Source organism: Haemorhous mexicanus, chromosome 6, assembly GCF_027477595.1.
Source record: "Haemorhous mexicanus isolate bHaeMex1 chromosome 6, bHaeMex1.pri, whole genome shotgun sequence".
NCBI lineage: Eukaryota > Metazoa > Chordata > Aves > Passeriformes > Fringillidae > Haemorhous > Haemorhous mexicanus.
In genome coordinates this window covers 61,277,718-61,302,731 of record NC_082346.1, presented here as the reverse complement: position 1 = coordinate 61,302,731, position 25,014 = coordinate 61,277,718, and the positions used below count along the sequence as shown (strand labels likewise).

The 25,014-nt window shown below is 51.9% G+C and overlaps 4 protein-coding genes across 4 annotated transcripts; all 4 read left to right on the top strand.

Moving 5' to 3' along the window:
* Nucleotides 1-2,399: 2,399 nt before the first annotated feature.
* Nucleotides 2,400-3,950, top strand: LOC132328424 (inositol 1,4,5-trisphosphate receptor-interacting protein-like 1). Its single transcript, XM_059848240.1, has one exon. It carries the CDS (start codon nucleotides 2,400-2,402, stop codon nucleotides 3,948-3,950), a length of 1,551 nt encoding a protein of 516 aa, XP_059704223.1.
* A 4,563-nt stretch (nucleotides 3,951-8,513) lies between these two features.
* Nucleotides 8,514-10,064, top strand: LOC132328422 (inositol 1,4,5-trisphosphate receptor-interacting protein-like 1). The gene has a single exon (XM_059848239.1). The coding sequence runs from the start codon at nucleotides 8,514-8,516 to the stop codon at nucleotides 10,062-10,064; it is 1,551 nt and encodes a 516-aa protein (XP_059704222.1).
* A 4,565-nt stretch (nucleotides 10,065-14,629) lies between these two features.
* Nucleotides 14,630-16,180, top strand: LOC132328421 (inositol 1,4,5-trisphosphate receptor-interacting protein-like 1). The gene has a single exon (XM_059848238.1). It carries the CDS (start codon nucleotides 14,630-14,632, stop codon nucleotides 16,178-16,180), a length of 1,551 nt encoding a protein of 516 aa, XP_059704221.1.
* A 4,567-nt stretch (nucleotides 16,181-20,747) lies between these two features.
* On the top strand, nucleotides 20,748-22,295 carry LOC132328420 (inositol 1,4,5-trisphosphate receptor-interacting protein-like 1). Its single transcript, XM_059848237.1, has one exon. The coding sequence runs from the start codon at nucleotides 20,748-20,750 to the stop codon at nucleotides 22,293-22,295; it is 1,548 nt and encodes a 515-aa protein (XP_059704220.1).
* Nucleotides 22,296-25,014: the final 2,719 nt, after the last annotated feature.

Genomic DNA, 25,014 nt, shown 5'->3' with positions numbered 1-25,014 from the left:
GGAGAATTAGATTGGATATTAGGGAAAGATTTCTCCTTTGAAAGTGTTGTCAAACAGGGGCACCAGCTGCCCATGGAATTGTTGGAATTGTCATTGCTTGAGGCGCTTCAGCAGTGTGTGGGGTGGCACTTGGGGACATGTTTTCGAGTTGGATTTCTCAATGTTCGGTTTGTGCCCTCTGACTTTATAGCAGGACCAATGTGGAGTGGGACACAGCCCAGATGCTGGCAGCTGTGACCTGACTCATTCCATACAAATGAGCCTTCCACCATGGCTAGCACTGGGGCTGGCAGCTGAGCCACTGAACACATGCCACCTTACCCTACTGCAGAAGACTTGAAGGCTCAAGCTGGGGCAGAGCAGGGGAGAGGGGTTGGGTAGCTCTCCTGGCTCCTGAGTTCAAGGAGAGAGGAGAGAAACGCTGTTACCCATCAGTCCCTTGAACTCACACATCCTAACCAGGGAAAGAGAGGGGCAAAGGCACAATTTTGAGTTCCATGTAGTCCACACTGTGAGTGGACCACTCAAATCCAGGTGTACAATATGGCAAATGTCACACATTTTCCTGTGGGAGGAAAAGCTCCAAACGAAACACAGCAAAGACCCTAAACCCAAACAGTAAGGTTTGAATTTTCTGTTATTGATGGCTTAGAGTAGCAGCTGTGCAGTGCTGATTGTGTCTTCTCTGGACACTCATCATCTATGCTTGTCTCAGGGGTCTCCAAAGCCAGGTGATCATTTCTTCCTGCACCAGCCTGTGCTGAGACCAAGCAGCCCTGGGGTGCCCAGGGCTGTTAGCAGGAGAGCTGGTGAAAGTCACCGCCAGCCACGAAGCCTTCCACTCCAAGGCTCCAGAGACACGAGGACAGAAAGCTGTAGCCTAAGCTGGATTGCACTTGCACCTTTGTTGGCCTTGTCTGTCCTCTGGCATCCTTCAGGCTGGGCAGTGTAAATCTGAGCTGCTTTCACAGGGAATTCAGGGTTTGCCCAAACTGGGGCCTTGCTGAAGGCAAAGGCCACGGAAGGGCTCTCCCTTGTGCTGCCCGTGCCATGGAAGGCCCCAGAGCTAGAGGGCATTTCTTGGCTGCTGAGATTCCCTCTTGACACTCTGGCCTTGCAGGTTAGCAAAATCCACATGGACATGCAGAGACATGGCAGCACTGACTTTCACTCCAACCCTTCCAATTCTCTCCAAGGAAAATTATGACTTTTCCTCCTGCTTGGAAGGGCATGGATTCCCTTGGCTGATGTATTTGGCACAAAGATTCTCCTCACATGGAGCCCCTTCTGTGCAACCTGCAACTCTTCTGCACATCCAGAACCCATTTTGTCCCACTGGATCATGGGAAGTACAGTGCACAAGCACCACCTTTCTCTCCTCTGCCAGGAGCTGGTTTCACAGCTCAAATGCCTGAGGTGATGCCAATGGCCCCAGAAGAGAGGTTGTAGCTAAGTGGGGATCATTATATCAGCCCAGGGAACAAACAATATGAGCAGAGGAAAATGACCTCAAGTTGCACCAGGAGAGGTTTCGATTGGATCTCTAGGAAATATCCCCTCAACCAAAAGGATGTCACTCTTGGGAACAGGCTGCCTATGGAAATGGCTCTGAGGGACCACCCTCAGAGAGGTTTCAAAGTCTTGTGGATGTGGCATTTGGGGACCTGGCTGATTGGCACAGTAGGCAGTGTTAAGTTTGCAGTTGCACTGTGTGATCTTCAGGGCCTTTTTCAACCACACTGATGCTGAGATTTCAGCGTAGCTCAACCAGAGAGGAGTCAAAGCTTAGACTCAAAGATCCTCAAGGGTGCCTTCCAAGAGGGATATCTAGGAGATTGCCAGTGAAGGGCAGATGAAAATAATCACAAAAAGAGATCAATGGGTGTCCTTTGGAAAAGCTTCACTCAATGGCAGCCCTAAGCAGTACACCAGGGCCACTCTGAGTGCCTGAACCAGGAGGTGGCTCAGGGGAAAAAGGGTGGGGTTGGCTGGGTTGTGACATGCTGTGATACGTGTGACATCACGGGGGACGTGTCACAATGGAGGCAGCCATAAAAGGCCCCAGCAGGTAACGCTGGCCCTGCATTGCTCTGGCAAGCGGTGAGTGCACACGTGGTGGGGAGGTTGGGCTGGGAACAAGGGCTGGGGCTGAAATGCTGCACCTGGGGCTGGGTTCTCCTTCTGCATGTAGGGACAGCCTCTCATGGGAGAGCCTTGGGCTGCCACAGGGCTGCTGCTGCTGCTGCTGAGGCAGTGAGACAGGCCTTGCTGCCTACATGGTGTCTGTGGCCCTGTCCTTCCTGTCCCCAGACCCCTGAGGATCCTGTCCTCCATCCAGCAACCAGCAGATCCCTCCATCCCATCCCACTCATAGCCTTCTCTCCCTCCTCCTGCAGACCATGGATCCCGTGGTATTCCTTTTTGTACTTTTGAAAAGCCTCATCCAGTACCCACAGCCCGTGGCTGACGGATTGGATGAGGAAACACGTCTGCGCATGGAAGTGCGTGCAAAACACCTGGAATGGGAGAGACTTCATCTGGAGCAGGAGATGGAGCAGGTCACCTGGAAGCAGGTGCAGCTCTTGAAGCTCGTCATTGTTGCTGTGGTCCTGGTCCACATCTTGGTCCTGTGGTTTATTGGGTGGAAAAGCAGCCTGAGGAGAGAGGAGGATGAAGAAGAAAACCGTGGTGCAAATGAAGAGCAACTTGGCAATGTTGCTGCACATGAAGAAGGCAATGCAGGAAATGAAGCTGTCAATGAGTCTGAAATTGCAGAAAACAACAATGATGTTTCAACTGCAGTGCAAGAAGAAGACGATTTCGATGATCGCATTGGACAAGTTATAATGGAGCGCATCCAGTGGCCTGTACAGGACCTGCAGGCAGGCTGTGAGTGGATAACTAAACTCATGGATAATTATAGCCTTTACTTTTGCCATGTCTTGGCAAACAGTTTCTACCCAGTCTTGCAACGAGCCATCGGGGTGGGCAGTGCCTTTGAAGGCTGGAGTCCCCGTGAGCAGGATGTCATGTACCGTGTGCTCATACCCATGACTCCTCCCCGAGGCCACAGCTTCCACCTGGAGCTGGACAGTGCAGGGCAGAGGCAGGTGAGGAACTTCCGTGTCCGTGTGCAGCTGGAGTGCACCTGCACGAGGGAGCAGCAGGCTGAGGACATGCTGTGCTTCCTGCACCACCCCGAGGAGGAGCTGAGGAGGAATCAGGGTCCCAGCCTCCTGGACACCCTCTGCACCGGCTCCTACCTTGACGTGCAGAAAACTGCCCGCTGGTTCTGCCAGCTGGTGAGAGCAATCTGGCCAGCTTTGCCTCAGTCACACAACTGGCACTTAGTGCTGCTGCCCTCCACACGCTCCTGCCAATTCAAAGTGACCAACGGCAGTAAAAGCTTCAGGATTGAGATGCTGTTCGGGGTGCGGAGAGATGACTCAGCCATCTTTGTCAGCAGCCAGACCAGAGAGGCCCACACAGCAAGCACAATCTGGCCCGAGTCCTATGCTGTGGCAGAGGTTGAGTTCTTCAAGCACATTGCCAGGCAGGCCCCCCCGGACAGCTTGCACCTCAAATGCCTGCAGTTCTTCACCCGACTTCAGCTGGGCTTTGGCTTTTCCACCTACACCATGAAGACCATTGTCATGCACCTGCTCAATGTCACGCCTGTCACATCGTGGCGCAGGAGAGATCTCCTGGAACGACTGCAGGATGTCATGGACAGCCTGTGTTTATGTGTGCAAACAAAACACCTCAACCACTTTATTGTGGGTAACCAGAGGCTCCCTCAGGACATCAATTTACCTCCAGATGTTCAAACGGGTGAGACATACAATCTCCTCCATCACCTGGTGCAGGAGCCTCATGCCCACAGCCAGGCGATATATGAGTACCAAATTCTGCAAAAGTGGTTCAGAAGAATCCTTCTTGCTGAAGATTGACCTAATGAAGGGAAGGAGTCAAGGCTATGAACAGGAAGCTGCTCTGCTGTCAGCACAGAACCACCTTGCTGGACAAATTTTGTGCTTAAAGGAGAGGAGGATGTGGGCAAAGGCTTTGGTGAAGGTCCCACAGCCTCTCCTACCACCTCAGCAGGTGGAGGGCCATGGGAAGTTTTATTCTGCCTCCTTGCATCATTTCATTGTCCAAAAAAGGCTCCCAGATGGCATTAACCTCTTGCTTGCAGTTTAACTCTCCCACTCTTGAAAAAGCAGATGAAGAGAACACGCACCATACATGCAGGGCCAAAGTCTCCAAAGTCCACAAGCAACACAAAGCTTTTCCTAGCCCTTGAAAAGGGCAAAAATTTTGAGCATGGAAGAAGTGCGAATGTGGGAGAGAGAAAGAAAAAAAGAAATGGGGCAAGAAGGACCAAGAGGAAAAATCAGTACTGCTGGCCCCGGATGAATCAATGGTTGGAGTCTCTCCTTGTTCCTGGAAGGGACACCTTGACGTCATCATTGAAACAAAGGTGTTGGAGCTGACCTGAAATTTTGTTTATAGAGAAATCTAGATTTTTATTTCACAGATATATATATTGTGTATTCCTATTATAGACTATTTTTAAATTATATATACTACTAAATTACCATAAAACAAAACACTAATATTAATATTATAAAATATATGAAATATGTAGATATGATGTCGTGATAAAAAGTAATTTTAAAGAGTTGAATATGTAATTACGTGTAAATAGTAGCAGTAGAGTGCCTATTTAGTGTCACTATCTGTTGTGACACATTGTTGCTCTTAGTATGTTTATGTCTGGAAGGTGTTACATAAAAGAGATATATTTATAACATATATAAGATACATATGATATATACATGCTGTATAAATTATATTTGAATATACCTGCATATTATGTAGTATACATCACATGCCTGTAATATATTACATTATTGATATAATGTTATATACATGTAAAGCCTTATCTAGTGTTGCTATCTGTTGCAACCCATATTCATGTTCTATAGTTAGTGCATTTACAAGGGGTGAGCTGGAAAACCCTTTGCTCTTTCTTCAATAAAATGCACTTTTACAGAATGTGGAGTGTGCTAGACTTTATTGATCGCAGCCAGGCCTACAGTAGTGGTAAATGTCACACACTGTGAATCTGGGATCTTGAATAGAACTCCTTGAACTCAGCCAAACTGAGAGTGCTGAATTGGCTCTAAGCAGAAATTAGGCCGAGCTGCCCCCAGCCCCTCTGATCACAGAATCCCAGAATGCCTTGGCTTGGAGGGGTCCTTAGAAATTGTCTTGTTCCAGCCCTGCTGCCAAGGGCAGGGACACCTTCCGCTAGGCCAGGCTGCCCCAAGGCCCATCCAAGCTGGCCTGGAACACGGCCAGGGATGGGGCAGCCACAGCTCCTGTGGGCAGCGTGGGCCAGGACTCAGCAGCCTCCAAGGCCAGAATTCCTTGCCCATCTCCAGCCTAAGGCCGCCCTGTGTCAGAGGGAAGCCACTGCCCTGGCGCTGTCCCTCCAGACTCTTGCCAACAGCCCCTCTGCAGGTCTCTGCTGGCTCCCGGGCAGGGACTGAAAGGCCGCAGGAAGGTGCCCCTGGAGAAGGCCTTGGAGAGCGCTGGGGCCAGGAGTGCCGTCATGAGGGCAGCAAGCAGGGTTCAGCCTGTCCGTCCGTGCGGGAGGACACAGGGCGGGCGCTGAGGCCCTGCCAGCTGGAGCTGGGAGCTCTGCAGGGTGGCCGGCAGAGAGCCCTGGGCTCCCGCAGCTCTGCAGCCCTCACGGCTGAGGCAGCTGCCCGGGCACAGCCGGCTGGGGACACGCGGCCAGCCCGGGGCCACCCGCAGGGGGAGCCTGCTCGGGGGCCGGCCCAGGCCGCAGCAGGGAGCAGCCCATGGGGCTGTGCCCGGGCAGGGAACGGCTCTGCCCGGGGACAGGGCTCCGGGAGCAGGGCAGCAGGGCCGGCAATGCGGGCACAGAGACTGGGGGACACATGCCTGCAGCCACGGTCAAGATCATACAGGAACCTTCTCACTCTCTGCAGCTCCCACACAGGCGGGTGGGACTGGTGCAGGTCAGCCTCTGCTCCCAGGAAACAAGGGAGAGGACAGGAGGAAATGGCCTCAAGGTCTGCCAGGGGAGAATTAGATTGGATATTAGGGAAAGATTTCTCCTTTGAAAGTGCTGTCAAACAGGGGCACCAGCTGCATGTGGAATTAGTGCAATGATCATTGCTTGTGGCCCTTCAGCAACATGTGGGGTGGCACTTGGGTACATGGTTTCCAGGGGAACTTGTCAGTGTCATGCTTGTGTCCTTTGAATTGATGGCAGGAGCAGTTCAGGGTGGGACACAGCCCAGATGCTGGCAGCTGTGACCTGACTCATTCCATACAAATGAGCCTTCCACCATGGCTAGCACTGGGGCTGGCAGCTGAGCCACTGAACACATGCCACCTTACCCTACTGCAGAAGACTTGAAGGCTCAAGCTGGGGCAGAGCAGGGGAGAGGGGTTGGGTAGCTCTCCTGGCTCCTGAGTTCAAGGAGAGAGGAGAGAAACGCTGTTACCCATCAGTCCCTTGAACTCACACATCCTAACCAGGGAAAGAGAGGGGCAAAGGCACAATTTTGAGTTCCATGTAGTCCACACTGTGAGTGGACCACTCAAATCCAGGTGTACAATATGGCAAATGTCACACATTTTCCTGTGGGAGGAAAAGCTCCAAACGAAACACAGCAAAGACCCTAAACCCAAACAGTAAGGTTTGAATTTTCTGTGATTGATGGCTTAGAGTAGCAACTGTGCAGTGCTGATTGTGTCTTCTCTGGACACTCATCATCTATGCTTGTCTCAGGGGTCTCCAAAGCCAGGTGATCATTTCTTCCTGCACCAGCCTGGGCTGAGACCAAGCAGCCCTGGGGTGCCCAGGGCTGTTAGCAGGAGAGCTGGTGAAAGTCACCGCCAGCCACGAAGCCTTCCACTCCAAGGCTCCAGAGACACGAGGACAGAAAGCTGTAGCCTAAGCTGGATTGCACTTGCACCTTTGTTGGCCTTGTCTGTCCTCTGGCATCCTTCAGGCTGGGCAGTGTAAATCTGAGCTGCTTTCACAGGGAATTCAGGGTTTGCCCAAACTGGGGCCTTGCTGAAGGCAAAGGCCACGGAAGGGCTCTCCCTTGTGCTGCCCGTGCCATGGAAGGCCCCAGAGCTAGAGGGCATTTCTTGGCTGCTGAGATTCCCTCTTGACACTCTGGCCTTGCAGGTTAGCAAAATCCACATGGACATGCAGAGACATGGCAGCACTGACTTTCACTCCAACCCTTCCAATTCTCTCCAAGGAAAATTATGACTTTTCCTCCTGCTTGGAAGGGCATGGATTCCCTTGGCTGATGTATTTGGCACAAAGATTCTCCTCACATGGAGCCCCTTCTGTGCAACCTGCAACTCTTCTGCACATCCAGAACCCATTTTGTCCCACTGGATCATGGGAAGTACAGTGCACAAGCACCACCTTTCTCTCCTCTGCCAGGAGCTGGTTTCACAGCTCAAATGCCTGAGGTGATGCCAATGGCCCCAGAAGAGAGGTTGTAGCTAAGTGGGGATCATTATATCAGCCCAGGGAACAAACAATATGAGCAGAGGAAAATGACCTCAAGTTGCACCAGGAGAGGTTTCGATTGGATCTCTAGGAAATATCCCCTCAACCAAAAGGATGTCACTCTTGGGAACAGGCTGCCTATGGAAATGGCTCTGAGGGACCACCCTCAGAGAGGTTTCAAAGTCTTGTGGATGTGGCATTTGGGGACCTGGCTGATTGGCACAGTAGGCAGTGTTAAGTTTGCAGTTGCACTGTGTGATCTTCAGGGCCTTTTTCAACCACACTGATGCTGAGATTTCAGCGTAGCTCAACCAGAGAGGAGTCAAAGCTTAGACTCAAAGATCCTCAAGGGTGCCTTCCAAGAGGGATATCTAGGAGATTGCCAGTGAAGGGCAGATGAAAATAATCACAAAAAGAGATCAATGGGTGTCCTTTGGAAAAGCTTCACTCAATGGCAGCCCTAAGCAGTACACCAGGGCCACTCTGAGTGCCTGAACCAGGAGGTGGCTCAGGGGAAAAAGGGTGGGGTTGGCTGGGTTGTGACATGCTGTGATACGTGTGACATCACGGGGGACGTGTCACAATGGAGGCAGCCATAAAAGGCCCCAGCAGGTAACGCTGGCCCTGCATTGCTCTGGCAAGCGGTGAGTGCACACGTGGTGGGGAGGTTGGGCTGGGAACAAGGGCTGGGGCTGAAATGCTGCACCTGGGGCTGGGTTCTCCTTCTGCATGTAGGGACAGCCTCTCATGGGAGAGCCTTGGGCTGCCACAGGGCTGCTGCTGCTGCTGCTGAGGCAGTGAGACAGGCCTTGCTGCCTACATGGTGTCTGTGGCCCTGTCCTTCCTGTCCCCAGACCCCTGAGGATCCTGTCCTCCATCCAGCAACCAGCAGATCCCTCCATCCCATCCCACTCATAGCCTTCTCTCCCTCCTCCTGCAGACCATGGATCCCGTGGTATTCCTTTTTGTACTTTTGAAAAGCCTCATCCAGTACCCACAGCCCGTGGCTGACGGATTGGATGAGGAAACACGTCTGCGCATGGAAGTGCGTGCAAAACACCTGGAATGGGAGAGACTTCATCTGGAGCAGGAGATGGAGCAGGTCACCTGGAAGCAGGTGCAGCTCTTGAAGCTCGTCATTGTTGCTGTGGTCCTGGTCCACATCTTGGTCCTGTGGTTTATTGGGTGGAAAAGCAGCCTGAGGAGAGAGGAGGATGAAGAAGAAAACCGTGGTGCAAATGAAGAGCAACTTGGCAATGTTGCTGCACATGAAGAAGGCAATGCAGGAAATGAAGCTGTCAATGAGTCTGAAATTGCAGAAAACAACAATGATGTTTCAACTGCAGTGCAAGAAGAAGACGATTTCGATGATCGCATTGGACAAGTTATAATGGAGCGCATCCAGTGGCCTGTACAGGACCTGCAGGCAGGCTGTGAGTGGATAACTAAACTCATGGATAATTATAGCCTTTACTTTTGCCATGTCTTGGCAAACAGTTTCTACCCAGTCTTGCAACGAGCCATCGGGGTGGGCAGTGCCTTTGAAGGCTGGAGTCCCCGTGAGCAGGATGTCATGTACCGTGTGCTCATACCCATGACTCCTCCCCGAGGCCACAGCTTCCACCTGGAGCTGGACAGTGCAGGGCAGAGGCAGGTGAGGAACTTCCGTGTCCGTGTGCAGCTGGAGTGCACCTGCACGAGGGAGCAGCAGGCTGAGGACATGCTGTGCTTCCTGCACCACCCCGAGGAGGAGCTGAGGAGGAATCAGGGTCCCAGCCTCCTGGACACCCTCTGCACCGGCTCCTACCTTGACGTGCAGAAAACTGCCCGCTGGTTCTGCCAGCTGGTGAGAGCAATCTGGCCAGCTTTGCCTCAGTCACACAACTGGCACTTAGTGCTGCTGCCCTCCACACGCTCCTGCCAATTCAAAGTGACCAACGGCAGTAAAAGCTTCAGGATTGAGATGCTGTTCGGGGTGCGGAGAGATGACTCAGCCATCTTTGTCAGCAGCCAGACCAGAGAGGCCCACACAGCAAGCACAATCTGGCCCGAGTCCTATGCTGTGGCAGAGGTTGAGTTCTTCAAGCACATTGCCAGGCAGGCCCCCCCGGACAGCTTGCACCTCAAATGCCTGCAGTTCTTCACCCGACTTCAGCTGGGCTTTGGCTTTTCCACCTACACCATGAAGACCATTGTCATGCACCTGCTCAATGTCACGCCTGTCACATCGTGGCGCAGGAGAGATCTCCTGGAACGACTGCAGGATGTCATGGACAGCCTGTGTTTATGTGTGCAAACAAAACACCTCAACCACTTTATTGTGGGTAACCAGAGGCTCCCTCAGGACATCAATTTACCTCCAGATGTTCAAACGGGTGAGACATACAATCTCCTCCATCACCTGGTGCAGGAGCCTCATGCCCACAGCCAGGCGATATATGAGTACCAAATTCTGCAAAAGTGGTTCAGAAGAATCCTTCTTGCTGAAGATTGACCTAATGAAGGGAAGGAGTCAAGGCTATGAACAGGAAGCTGCTCTGCTGTCAGCACAGAACCACCTTGCTGGACAAATTTTGTGCTTAAAGGAGAGGAGGATGTGGGCAAAGGCTTTGGTGAAGGTCCCACAGCCTCTCCTACCACCTCAGCAGGTGGAGGGCCATGGGAAGTTTTATTCTGCCTCCTTGCATCATTTCATTGTCCAAAAAAGGCTCCCAGATGGCATTAACCTCTTGCTTGCAGTTTAACTCTCCCACTCTTGAAAAAGCAGATGAAGAGAACACGCACCATACATGCAGGGCCAAAGTCTCCAAAGTCCACAAGCAACACAAAGCTTTTCCTAGCCCTTGAAAAGGGCAAAAATTTTGAGCATGGAAGAAGTGCGAATGTGGGAGAGAGAAAGAAAAAAAGAAATGGGGCAAGAAGGACCAAGAGGAAAAATCAGTACTGCTGGCCCCGGATGAATCAATGGTTGGAGTCTCTCCTTGTTCCTGGAAGGGACACCTTGACGTCATCATTGAAACAAAGGTGTTGGAGCTGACCTGAAATTTTGTTTATAGAGAAATCTAGATTTTTATTTCACAGATATATATATTGTGTATTCCTATTATAGACTATTTTTAAATTATATATACTACTAAATTACCATAAAACAAAACACTAATATTAATATTATAAAATATATGAAATATGTAGATATGATGTCGTGATAAAAAGTAATTTTAAAGAGTTGAATATGTAATTACGTGTAAATAGTAGCAGTAGAGTGCCTATTTAGTGTCACTATCTGTTGTGACACATTGTTGCTCTTAGTATGTTTATGTCTGGAAGGTGTTACATAAAAGAGATATATTTATAACATATATAAGATACATATGATATATACATGCTGTATAAATTATATTTGAATATACCTGCATATTATGTAGTATACATCACATGCCTGTAATATATTACATTATTGATATAATGTTATATACATGTAAAGCCTTATCTAGTGTTGCTATCTGTTGCAACCCATATTCATGTTCTATAGTTAGTGCATTTACAAGGGGTGAGCTGGAAAACCCTTTGCTCTTTCTTCAATAAAATGCACTTTTACAGAATGTGGAGTGTGCTAGACTTTATTGATCGCAGCCAGGCCTACAGTAGTGGTAAATGTCACACACTGTGAATCTGGGATCTTGAATAGAACTCCTTGAACTCAGCCAAACTGAGAGTGCTGAATTGGCTCTAAGCAGAAATTAGGCCGAGCTGCCCCCAGCCCCTCTGATCACAGAATCCCAGAATGCCTTGGCTTGGAGGGGTCCTTAGAAATTGTCTTGTTCCAGCCCTGCTGCCAAGGGCAGGGACACCTTCCGCTAGGCCAGGCTGCCCCAAGGCCCATCCAAGCTGGCCTGGAACACGGCCAGGGATGGGGCAGCCACAGCTCCTGTGGGCAGCGTGGGCCAGGACTCAGCAGCCTCCAAGGCCAGAATTCCTTGCCCATCTCCAGCCTAAGGCCGCCCTGTGTCAGAGGGAAGCCACTGCCCTGGCGCTGTCCCTCCAGACTCTTGCCAACAGCCCCTCTGCAGGTCTCTGCTGGCTCCCGGGCAGGGACTGAAAGGCCGCAGGAAGGTGCCCCTGGAGAAGGCCTTGGAGAGCGCTGGGGCCAGGAGTGCCGTCATGAGGGCAGCAAGCAGGGTTCAGCCTGTCCGTCCGTGCGGGAGGACACAGGGTGGGCGCTGAGGCCCTGCCAGCTGGAGCTGGGAGCTCTGCAGGGTGGCCGGCAGAGAGCCCTGGGCTCCCGCAGCTCTGCAGCCCTCACGGCTGAGGCAGCTGCCCGGGCACAGCCGGCTGGGGACACGCGGCCAGCCCGGGGCCACCCGCAGGGGGAGCCTGCTCGGGGGCCGGCCCAGGCCGCAGCAGGGAGCAGCCCATGGGGCTGTGCCCGGGCAGGGAACGGCTCTGCCCGGGGACAGGGCTCCGGGAGCAGGGCAGCAGGGCCGGCAATGCGGGCACAGAGACTGGGGGACACATGCCTGCAGCCACGGTCAAGATCATACAGGAACCTTCTCACTCTCTGCAGCTCCCGCACAGGCGGGTGGGACTGGTGCAGGTCAGCCTCTGCTCCCAGGAAACAAGGGAGAGGACAGGAGGAAATGGCCTCAAGGTCTGCCAGGGGAGAATTAGATTTGATATTAGGGAAAGATTTCTCCTTTGAAAGTGCTGTCAAACAGGGGCACCAGCTGCATGTGGAATTAGTGCAATGATCATTGCTTGTGGCCCTTCAGCAACATGTGGGGTGGCACTTGGGTACATGGTTTCCAGGGGAACTTGTCAGTGTCATGCTTGTGTCCTTTGAATTGATGGCAGGAGCAGTTCAGGGTGGGACACAGCCCAGATGCTGGCAGTTGTGAGCTGACTCATTCCATACAGATGAGCCTTCCACCATGGCTAGCACTGGGGCTGGCAGCTGAGCCACTGAACACATGCCACCTTGCCCTACTGCAGAAGACTTGAAGGCTCAAGCTGGGGCAGAGCAGGGGAGAGGGGTTGGGTAGCTCTCCTGGCTCCTGAGTTCAAGGAGAGAGTAGAGAAACCCTGTTACCCATCAGTCCCTTGAACTCACACATCCTAACCAGGGAAAGAGAGGAGTAAAAGGCACAATTTTGAGTTCCATCTAGGCAGCACGGAGAGTGGACCACTCAAATCCAGGTGTACAATATGGCAAATGTGACACATTTTCCTGTGGGAGGAAAAAGCTCCAAACGAAACACAACAAAGACCCCAAACCCAAACAGTAAGGTTTGAATTTTCTGTGATTGATGGCTTAGAGTAGCAGCTGTGCAGTGCTGATTGTGTCTTCTCTGGACACTCATCATCTATGCTTGTCTCAGGGGTCTCCAAAGCCAGGTGATCATTTCTTCCTGCACCAGCCTGGGCTGAGACCAAGCAGCCCTGGGGTGCCCAGGGCTGTTAGCAGGAGAGCTGGTGAAAGTCACCGCCAGCCACGAAGCCTTCCACTCCAAGGCTCCAGAGACACGAGGACAGAAAGCTGTAGCCTAAGCTGGATTGCACTTGCACCTTTGTTGGCCTTGTCTGTCCTCTGGCATCCTTCAGGCTGGGCAGTGTAAATCTGAGCTGCTTTCACAGGGAATTCAGGGTTTGCCCAAACTGGGGCCTTGCTGAAGGCAAAGGCCACGGAAGGGCTCTCCCTTGTGCTGCCCGTGCCATGGAAGGCCCCAGAGCTAGAGGGCATTTCTTGGCTGCTGAGATTCCCTCTTGACACTCTGGCCTTGCAGGTTAGCAAAATCCACATGGACATGCAGAGACATGGCAGCACTGACTTTCACTCCAACCCTTCCAATTCTCTCCAAGGAAAATTATGACTTTTCCTCCTGCTTGGAAGGGCATGGATTCCCTTGGCTGATGTATTTGGCACAAAGATTCTCCTCACATGGAGCCCCTTCTGTGCAACCTGCAACTCTTCTGCACATCCAGAACCCATTTTGTCCCACTGGATCATGGGAAGTACAGTGCACAAGCACCACCTTTCTCTCCTCTGCCAGGAGCTGGTTTCACAGCTCAAATGCCTGACGTGATGCCAATGGCCCCAGAAGAGAGGTTGTAGCTAAGTGGGGATCATTATATCAGCCCAGGGAACAAACAATATGAGCAGAGGAAAATGACCTCAAGTTGCACCAGGAGAGGTTTCGATTGGATCTCTAGGAAATATCCCCTCAACCAAAAGGATGTCACTCTTGGGAACAGGCTGCCTATGGAAATGGCTCTGAGGGACCACCCTCAGAGAGGTTTCAAAGTCTTGTGGATGTGGCATTTGGGGACCTGGCTGATTGGCACAGTAGGCAGTGTTAAGTTTGCAGTTGCACTGTGTGATCTTCAGGGCCTTTTTCAACCACACTGATGCTGAGATTTCAGCGTAGCTCAACCAGAGAGGAGTCAAAGCTTAGACTCAAAGATCCTCAAGGGTGCCTTCCAAGAGGGATATCTAGGAGATTGCCAGTGAAGGGCAGATGAAAATAATCACAAAAAGAGATCAATGGGTGTCCTTTGGAAAAGCTTCACTCAATGGCAGCCCTAAGCAGTACACCAGGGCCACTCTGAGTGCCTGAACCAGGAGGTGGCTCAGGGGAAAAAGGGTGGGGTTGGCTGGGTTGTGACATGCTGTGATACGTGTGACATCACGGGGGACGTGTCACAATGGAGGCAGCCATAAAAGGCCCCAGCAGGTAACGCTGGCCCTGCATTGCTCTGGCAAGCGGTGAGTGCACACGTGGTGGGGAGGTTGGGCTGGGAACAAGGGCTGAGGCTGAAATGCTGCACCTGGGGCTGGGTTCTCCTTCTGCATGTAGGGACAGCCTCTCATGGGAGAGCCTTGGGCTGCCACAGGGCTGCTGCTGCTGCTGCTGAGGCAGTGAGACAGGCCTTGCTGCCTACATGGTGTCTGTGGCCCTGTCCTTCCTGTCCCCAGACCCCTGAGGATCCTGTCCTCCATCCAGCAACCAGCAGATCCCTCCATCCCATCCCACTCATAGCCTTCTCTCCCTCCTCCTGCAGACCATGGATCCCGTGGTATTCCTTTTTGTACTTTTGAAAAGCCTCATCCAGTACCCACAGCCCGTGGCTGACGGATTGGATGAGGAAACACGTCTGCGCATGGAAGTGCGTGCAAAACACCTGGAATGGGAGAGACTTCATCTGGAGCAGGAGATGGAGCAGGTCACCTGGAAGCAGGTGCAGCTCTTGAAGCTCGTCATTGTTGCTGTGGTCCTGGTCCACATCTTGGTCCTGTGGTTTATTGGGTGGAAAAGCAGCCTGAGGAGAGAGGAGGATGAAGAAGAAAACCGTGGTGCAAATGAAGAGCAACTTGGCAATGTTGCTGCACATGAAGAAGGCAATGCAGGAAATGAAGCTGTCAATGAGTCTGAAATTGCAGAAAACAACAATGATGTTTCAACTGCAGTGCAAGAAGAAGACGATTTCGATGATCGCATTGGACAAGTTATAATGGAGCGCATCCAGTGGCCTGTACAGGACCTGCAGGCAGGCTGTGAGTGGATAACTAAACTCATGGATAATTATAGCCTTTACTTTTGCCATGTCTTGGCAAACAGTTTCTACCCAGTCTTGCAACGAGCCATCGGGGTGGGCAGTGCCTTTGAAGGCTGGAGTCCCCGTGAGCAGGATGTCATGTACCGTGTGCTCATACCCATGACTCCTCCCCGAGGCCACAGCTTCCACCTGGAGCTGGACAGTGCAGGGCAGAGGCAGGTGAGGAACTTCCGTGTCCGTGTGCAGCTGGAGTGCACCTGCACGAGGGAGCAGCAGGCTGAGGACATGCTGTGCTTCCTGCACCACCCCGAGGAGGAGCTGAGGAGGAATCAGGGTCCCAGCCTCCTGGACACCCTCTGCACCGGCTCCTACCTTGACGTGCAGAAAACTGCCCGCTGGTTCTGCCAGCTGGTGAGAGCAATCTGGCCAGCTTTGCCTCAGTCACACAACTGGCACTTAGTGCTGCTGCCCTCCACACGCTCCTGCCAATTCAAAGTGACCAACGGCAGTAAAAGCTTCAGGATTGAGATGCTGTTCGGGGTGCGGAGAGATGACTCAGCCATCTTTGTCAGCAGCCAGACCAGAGAGGCCCACACAGCAAGCACAATCTGGCCCGAGTCCTATGCTGTGGCAGAGGTTGAGTTCTTCAAGCACATTGCCAGGCAGGCCCCCCCGGACAGCTTGCACCTCAAATGCCTGCAGTTCTTCACCCGACTTCAGCTGGGCTTTGGCTTTTCCACCTACACCATGAAGACCATTGTCATGCACCTGCTCAATGTCACGCCTGTCACATCGTGGCGCAGGAGAGATCTCCCGGAACGACTGCAGGATGTCATGGACAGCCTGTGTTTATGTGTGCAAACAAAACACCTCAACCACTTTATTGTGGGTAACCAGAGGCTCCCTCAGGACATCAATTTACCTCCAGATGTTCAAACGGGTGAGACATACAATCTCCTCCATCACCTGGTGCAGGAGCCTCATGCCCACAGCCAGGCGATATATGAGTACCAAATTCTGCAAAAGTGGTTCAGAAGAATCCTTCTTGCTGAAGATTGACCTAATGAAGGGAAGGAGTCAAGGCTATGAACAGGAAGCTGCTCTGCTGTCAGCACAGAACCACCTTGCTGGACAAATTTTGTGCTTAAAGGAGAGGAGGATGTGGGCAAAGGCTTTGGTGAAGGTCCCACAGCCTCTCCTACCACCTCAGCAGGTGGAGGGCCATGGGAAGTTTTATTCTGCCTCCTTGCATCATTTCATTGTCCAAAAAAGGCTCCCAGATGGCATTAACCTCTTGCTTGCAGTTTAACTCTCCCACTCTTGAAAAAGCAGATGAAGAGAACACGCACCATACATGCAGGGCCAAAGTCTCCAAAGTCCACAAGCAACACAAAGCTTTTCCTAGCCCTTGAAAAGGGCAAAAATTTTGAGCATGGAAGAAGTGCGAATGTGGGAGAGAGAAAGAAAAAAAGAAACGGGGCAAGAAGGACCAAGAGGAAAAATCAGTACTGCTGGCCCCGGATGAATCAATGGTTGGAGTCTCTCCTTGTTCCTGGAAGGGACACCTTGACGTCATCATTGAAACAAAGGTGTTGGAGCTGACCTGAAATTTTGTTTATAGAGAAATCTAGATTTTTATTTCACAGATATATATATTGTGTATTCCTATTATAGACTATTTTTAAATTATATATACTACTAAATTACCATAAAACAAAACACTAATATTAATATTATAAAATATATGAAATATGTAGATATGATGTCGTGATAAAAAGTAATTTTAAAGAGTTGAATATGTAATTACGTGTAAATAGTAGCAGTAGAGTGCCTATTTAGTGTCACTATCTGTTGTGACACATTGTTGCTCTTAGTATGTTTATGTCTGGAAGGTGTTACATAAAAGAGATATATTTATAACATATATAAGATACATATGATATATACATGCTGTATAAATTATATTTGAATATACCTGCATATTATGTAGTATACATCACATGCCTGTAATATATTACATTATTGATATAATGTTATATACATGTAAAGCCTTATCTAGTGTTGCTATCTGTTGCAACCCATATTCATGTTCTATAGTTAGTGCATTTACAAGGGGTGAGCTGGAAAACCCTTTGCTCTTTCTTCAATAAAATGCACTTTTACAGAATGTGGAGCGTGCTAGACTTTATTGATCGCAGCCAGGCCTACAGTAGTGGTAAATGTCACACACTGTGAATCTGGGATCTTGAATAGAACTCCTTGAACTCAGCCAAACTGAGAGTGCTGAATTGGCTCTAAGCAGAAATTAGGCCGAGCTGCCCCCAGCCCCTCTGATCACAGAATCCCAGAATGCCTTGGCTTGGAGGGGTCCTTAGAAATTGTCTTGTTCCAGCCCTGCTGCCAGGGGCAGGGACACCTTCCGCTAGGCCAGGCTGCCCCAAGGCCCATCCAAGCTGGCCTGGAACACGGCCAGGGATGGGGCAGCCACAGCTCCTGTGGGCAGCGTGGGCCAGGACTCAGCAGCCTCCAAGGCCAGAATTCCTTGCCCATCTCCAGCCTAAGGCCGCCCTGTGTCAGAGGGAAGCCACTGCCCTGGCGCTGTCCCTCCAGACTCTTGCCAACAGCCCCTCTGCAGGTCTCTGCTGGCTCCCGGGCAGGGACTGAAAGGCCGCAGGAAGGTGCCCCTGGAGAAGGCCTTGGAGAGCGCTGGGGCCAGGAGAGCCGCCATGAGGGCAGCAAGCAGGGTTCAGCCTGTCCGTCCGTGCGGGAGGACACAGGGCGGGCGCTGAGGCCCTGCCAGCTGGAGCTGGGAGCTCTGCAGGGTGGCCGGCAGAGAGCCCTGGGCTCCCGCAGCTCTGCAGCCCTCACGGCTGAGGCAGCTGCCCGGGCACAGCCGGCTGGGGACACGCGGCCAGCCCGGGGCCACCCGCAGGGGGAGCCTGCTCGGGGGCCGGCCCAGGCCGCAGCAGGGAGCAGCCCATGGGGCTGTGCCCGGGCAGGGAACGGCTCTGCCCGGGGACAGGGCTCCGGGAGCAGGGCAGCAGGGCCGGCAATGCGGGCACAGAGACAGGGGGACACATGCCTGCAGCCACGGTCAAGATCATACAGGAACCTTCTCACTCTCTGCAGCTCCCACACAGGCGGGTGGGACTGGTGCAGGTCAGCCTCTGCTCCCAGGAAACAAGGGAGAGGACAGGAGGAAATGGCCTCAAGGTCTGCCAGGGGAGAATTAGATTTGATATTAGGGAAAGATTTCTCCTTTGAAAGTGCTGTCAAACAGGGGCACCAGCTGCATGTGGAATTAGTGCAATGATCATTGCTTGTGGCCCTTCAGCAACATGTGGGGTGGCACTTGGGTACATGGTTTCCAGGGGAACTTGTCAGTGTCATGCTTGTGTCCTTTGAATTGATGGCAGGAGCAGTTCAGGGTGGGACACAGCCCAGATGCTGGCAGTTGTGAGCTGACTCATTCCATACAGATGAGCCTTCCACCATGGCTAGCACTGGGGCTGGCAGCTGAGCCACTGAACACATGCCACCTTACCCTACTGCAGAAGACTTGAAGGCTCAAGCTGGGGCCGAGCAGGGGAGAGGGGTTGGGTAGCTCTCCTGGCTCCTGAGTTCAAGGAGAGAGGAGAGAAACGCTGTTACCCATCAGTCCCTTGAACTCACACATCCTAACCAAGGAAAGAGAGGGGCAAAGGCACAATTTTGAGTTCCATGTAGTCCACACTGTGAGTGGACCACTCAAATCCAGGTGTACAATATGGCAAATGTCACACATTTTCCTGTGGGAGGAAAAGCTCCAAACGAAACACAGCAAAGACCCTAAACCCAAACAGTAAGGTTTGAATTTTCTGTTATTGATGGCTTAGAGTAGCAGCTGTGCAGTGCTGATTGTGTCTTCTCTGGACACTCATCATCTATGCTTGTCTCAGGGGTCTCCAAAGCCAGGTGATCATTTCTTCCTGCACCAGCCTGTGCTGAGACCAAGCAGCCCTGGGGTGCCCAGGGCTGTTAGCAGGAGAGCTGGTGAAAGTCACCGCCAGCCACGAAGCCTTCCACTCCAAGGCTCCAGAGACACAAGGACAGAAAGCTGTAGCCTAAGCTGGATTGCACTTGCACCTTTGTTGGCCTTGTCTGTCCTCTGGCATCCTTCAGGCTGGGCAGTGTAAATCTGAGCTGCTTTCACAGGGAATTCAGGGTTTGCCCAAACTGGGGCCTTGCTGAAGGCAAAGGCCACGGAAGGGCTCTCCCTTGTGCTGCCCGTGCCATGGAAGGCCCCAGAGCTAGAGGGCATTTCTTGGCTGCTGAGATTCCCTCTTGACACTCTGGCCTTGCAGGTTAGCAAAATCCACACGGACATGCGGGGACATTGCAGCACTGACTTTCACTCCAACCCTTCCAATTCTCTCCAAGGAAAATTCTGATTTTTCCTTCTGCTTGGAAGGGCATGGATTCCCTTGGCTGATGTATTTGGCACAAAGATTCTCCTCACATGAAGACCCTTACTGGGCACCTGAAACTCTTCTGCACATCCAGAACGCATTTTGCCCCACTGGATCATGGGAAGTACAGTGCACAAGCACCACCTTTCTCTCCTCTGCCAGGAGCTGGTTTCACAGCTCAAATGCCTGACGTGATGCCAATGGCCCCAGAAGAGAGGTTGTAGCTAAGTGGGGATCATTATATCAGCCCAGGGAACAAACAATATGAGCAGAGGAAAATGACCTCAAGTTGCACCAGGAGAGGTTTCGATTGGATCTCTAGGAAATATCCCCTCAACCAAAAGGATGTCACTCTTGGGAACAGGCTGCCTAGGGAAATGGCTCTGAGGGACCACCCTCAGAGAGGTTTCAAAGTCTTGTGGATGTGGCATTTGGGGACCTGGCTGATTGGCACAGTAGGCAGTGTTAAGTTTGCAGTTGCACTGTGTGATCTTCAGGGCCTTTTTCAACCACACTGATGCTGAGATTTCAGCGTAGCTCAACCAGAGAGGAGTCAAAGCTTAGACTCAAAGATCCTCAAGGGTGCCTTCCAAGAGGGATATCTAGGAGATTGCCAGTGAAGGGCAGATGAAAATAATCACAAAAAGAGATCAATGGGTGTCCTTTGGAAAAGCTTCACTCAATGGCAGCCCTAAGCAGTACACCAGGGCCACTCTGAGTGCCTGAGCCAGGAGGTGGCTCAGGGGAAAAAGGGTGGGGTTGGCTGGGTTGTGACATGCTGTGACACGTGTGACATCACGGGGGATGTGTCACAATGGAGGCAGCCATAAAAGGCCCCAGCAGGTAACGCTGGCCCTGCATTGCTCTGGCAAGCGGTGAGTGCACACGTGGTGGGGAGGTTGGGCTGGGAACAAGGGCTGGGGCTGAAATGCTGCACCTGGGGCTGGGTTCTCCTTCAGCATGTAGGGACAGCCTCTCATGGGAGAGCCTTGGGCAGGCCACAGGGCTGCTGCTGCTGCTGCTGCTGAGGCAGTGAGACAGGCCTTGCTGCCTACATGGTGTCTGTGGCCCTGTCCTTCCTGTCCCCAGATCCCTGAGGATCCTGTCCTCCATCCAGCAACCAGCAGATCCCTCCATCCCGTCCCACTCATGGCCTTCTCTCCCTCCTCCTGCAGACCATGGATCCCGTGGTATTCCTTTTTGTACTTTTGAAAAGCCTCATCCAGTACCCACAGCCCGTGGCTGACGGATTGGATGAGGAAACACGTCTGCGCATGGAAGTGCGTGCAAAACACCTGGAATGGGAGAGACTTCATCTGGAGCAGGAGATGGAGCGGGTCACCCGGAAGCAGGTGCAGCTCTTGAAGGTCTTAGCTGTTGCTGTGCTCCTTGTCCACATCTTAGTCCTGTGGTATATTGGGTGGAAAAGCAGCCTGAGGAGAGAGGAGGATGAAGAAGAAAACCGTGGTGCAAATGAAGAGCAACTTGGCAATGTTGCTGCACATGAAGAAGGCAATGCTGGAAATGAAGCTGTCAGTGAGTCTGAAATTGTAGAAAACAACAATGTTTCAACTGCCGTGCAAGAAGAAGACGATTTCGATGATCGCATTGGACAAGTTATAATGGAGCGCATCCAGTGGCCTGTACAGGACCTGCAGGCAGGCTGTGAGTGGATAACTAAACTCATGGATAATTATAGCCTTTACTTTTGCCATGTCTTGGCAAACAGTTTCTACCCAGTCCTGCAACGAGCCATCGGGGTGGGCAGTGCCTTTGAAGGCTGGAGTCCCCGTGAGCAGGATGTCATGTACCGTGTGCTCATACCCATGACTCCTCCCCGAGGCCACAGCTTCCACCTGGAGCTGGACAGTGCAGGGCAGAGGCAGGTGAGGAACTTCCGTGTCCGTGTGCAGCTGGAGTGCACCTGCACGAGGGAGCAGCAGGCTGAGGACATGCTGTGCTTCCTGCACCACCCCGAGGAGGAGCTGAGGAGGAATCAGGGTCCCAGCCTCCTGGACACCCTCTGCACCGGCTCCTACCTTGACGTGCAGAAAACTGCCCGCTGGTTTTGCCAGCTGGTGAGAGCAATCTGGCCAGCTTTGCCTCAGTCACACAACTGGCACTTAGTGCTGCTGCCCTCCACACGCTCCTGCCAATTCAAAGTGACCAACGGCAGTAAAAGCTTCAGGATTGAGATGCTGTTCGGGGTGCGGAGAGATGACTCAGCCATCTTTGTCAGCAGCCAGACCAGAGAGGCCCACACAGCAAGCACAATCTGGCCCGAGTCCTATGCTGTGGCAGAGGTTGAGTTCTTCAAGCACATTGCCAGGCAGGCCCCCCCGGACAGCTTGCACCTCAAATGCCTGCAGTTCTTCACCCGACTTCAGCTGGGCTTTGGCTTTTCCACCTACACCATGAAGACCATTGTCATGCACCTGCTCAATGTCACGCCTGTCACATCGTGGCGCAGGAGAGATCTCCCGGAACGACTGCAGGATGTCATGGACAGCCTGTGTTTATGTGTGCAAACAAAACACCTCAACCACTTTATTGTGGGTAACCAGAGGCTCCCGCAGGACATCAATTTACCTCCAGATGTTCAAACGGGTGAGACATACAATCTCCTCCATCACCTGGTGCAGGAGCCTCATGCCCACAGCCAGGCGATATATGAGTACCAAATTCTGCAAAAGTGGTTCAGAAGAATCCTTCTTGCTGAAGATTGACCTAATGAAGGGAAGGAGTCAAGGCTATGAACAGGAAGCTGCTCTGCTGTCAGCACAGAACCACCTTGCTGTACAAATTTTGTGCTTAAAGGAGAGGAGGATGTGGGCAAAGGCTTTGGTGAAGGTCCCACAGCCTCTCCTACCACCTCAGCAGGTGGAGGGCCATGGGAAGTTTTATTCTGCCTCCTTGCATCATTTCATTGTCCAAAAAAGGCTCCCAGATGGCATTAACCTCTTGCTTGCAGTTTAACTCTCCCACTCTTGAAAAAGCAGATGAAGAGAACACGCACCATACATGCAGGGCCAAAGTCTCCAAAGTCCACAAGCAAAACAAGGCTTTTCCTGGCCCTTGAAAAGGGCAAAAATTTTGAGCATGGAAGAAGTGCGAATGTGGGAGAGAGAAAGAAAAAAAGAAACGGGGCAAGAAGGACCAAGAGGAAAAATCAGTACTGCTGGCCCCGGATGAATCAATGGTTGGAGTCTCTCCTTGTTCCTGGAAGGGACACCTTGACGTCATCATTGAAACAAAGGTGTTGGAGCTGACCTGAAATTTTGTTTATAGAGAAATCTAGATTTTTATTTCACAGATATATATATTGTGTATTCCTATTATAGACTATTTTTAAATTATATATACTACTAAATTACCATAAAACAAAACACTAATATTAATATTATAAAATATATGAAATATGTAGATATGATGTCGTGATAAAAAGTAATTTTAAAGAGTTGAATATGTAATTACGTGTAAATAGTAGCAGTAGAGTGCCTATTTAGTGTCACTATCTGTTGTGACACATTGTTGCTCTTAGTATGTTTATGTCTGGAAGGTGTTACATAAAAGAGATATATTTATAACATATATAAGATACATATGATATATACATGCTGTATAAATTATATTTGAATATACCTGCATATTATGTAGTATACATCACATGCCTGTAATATATTACATTATTGATATAATGTTATATACATGTAAAGCCTTATCTAGTGTTGCTATCTGTTGCAACCCATATTCATGTTCTATAGTTAGTGCATTTACAAGGGGTGAGCTGGAAAACCCTTTGCTCTTTCTTCAATAAAATGCACTTTTACAGAATGTGGAGCGTGCTAGACTTTATTGATCGCAGCCAGGCCTACAGTAGTGGTAAATGTCACACACTGTGAATCTGGGATCTTGAATAGAACTCCTTGAACTCAGCCAAACTGAGAGTGCTGAATTGGCTCTAAGCAGAAATTAGGCCGAGCTGCCCCCAGCCCCTCTGATCACAGAATCCCAGAATGCCTTGGCTTGGAGGGGTCCTTAGAAATTGTCTTGTTCCAGCCCTGCTGCCAAGGGCAGGGACACCTTCCGCTAGGCCAGGCTGCCCCAAGGCCCATCCAAGCTGGCCTGGAACACGGCCAGGGATGGGGCAGCCACAGCTCCTGTGGGCAGCGTGGGCCAGGACTCAGCAGCCTCCAAGGCCAGAATTCCTTGCCCATCTCCAGCCTAAGGCCGCCCTGTGTCAGAGGGAAGCCACTGCCCTGGCGCTGTCCCTCCAGACTCTTGCCAACAGCCCCTCTGCAGGTCTCTGCTGGCTCCCGGGCAGGGACTGAAAGGCCGCAGGAAGGTGCCCCTGGAGAAGGCCTTGGAGAGCGCTGGGGCCAGGAGTGCCGCCATGAGGGCAGCAAGCAGGGCTCAGCCTGTCCGTCCGTGCGGGAGGACACAGGGTGGGCGCTGAGGCCCTGCCAGCTGGAGCTGGGAGCTCTGCAGGGTGGCCGGCAGAGAGCCCTGGGCTCCCGCAGCTCTGCAGCCCTCACGGCTGAGGCAGCTGCCCGGGCACAGCCGGCTGGGGACACGCGGCCAGCCCGGGGCCACCCGCAGGGGGAGCCTGCTCGGGGGCCGGCCCAGGCCGCAGCAGGGAGCAGCCCATGGGGCTGTGCCCGGGCAGGGAACGGCTCTGCCCGGGGACAGGGCTCCGGGAGCAGGGCAGCAGGGCCGGCAATGCGGGCACAGAGACTGGGGGACACATGCCTGCAGCCACGGTCAAGATCATACAGGAACCTTCTCACTCTCTGCAGCTCCCACACAGGAGGGTGGGACTGGTGCAGGTCAGCCTCTGCTCCCAGGAAACAAGGGAGAGGACAGGAGGAAATGGCCTCAAGGTCTGCCAGGGGAGAATTAGATTGGATATTAGGGAAAGATTTCTCCTTTGAAAGTGCTGTCAAACAGGGGCACCAGCTGCATGTGGAATTAGTGCAATGATCATTGCTTGTGGCCCTTCAGCAACATGTGGGGTGGCACTTGGGTACATGGTTTCCAGGGGAACTTGTCAGTGTCATGCTTGTGTCCTTTGAATTGATGGCAGGAGCAGTTCAGGGTGGGACACAGCCCAGATGCTGGCAGTTGTGAGCTGACTCATTCCATACAGATGAGCCTTCCACCATGGCTAGCACTGGGGCTGGCAGCTGAGCCACTGAACACATGCCACCTTGCCCTACTGCAGAAGACTTGAAGGCTCAAGCTGGGGCAGGGCAGGGGAGGGGGGTGGGTGGCTCTCCTGGCTCCTGAGTTCAAGGAGAGAGTAGAGAAACCCTGTTACCCATCAGTCCCTTGAACTCACACATCCTAACCAGGGAAAGAGAGGAGTAAAAGGCACAATTTTGAGTTCCATCTAGGCAGCACGGAGAGTGGACCACTCAAATCCAGGTGTACAATATGGCAAATGTG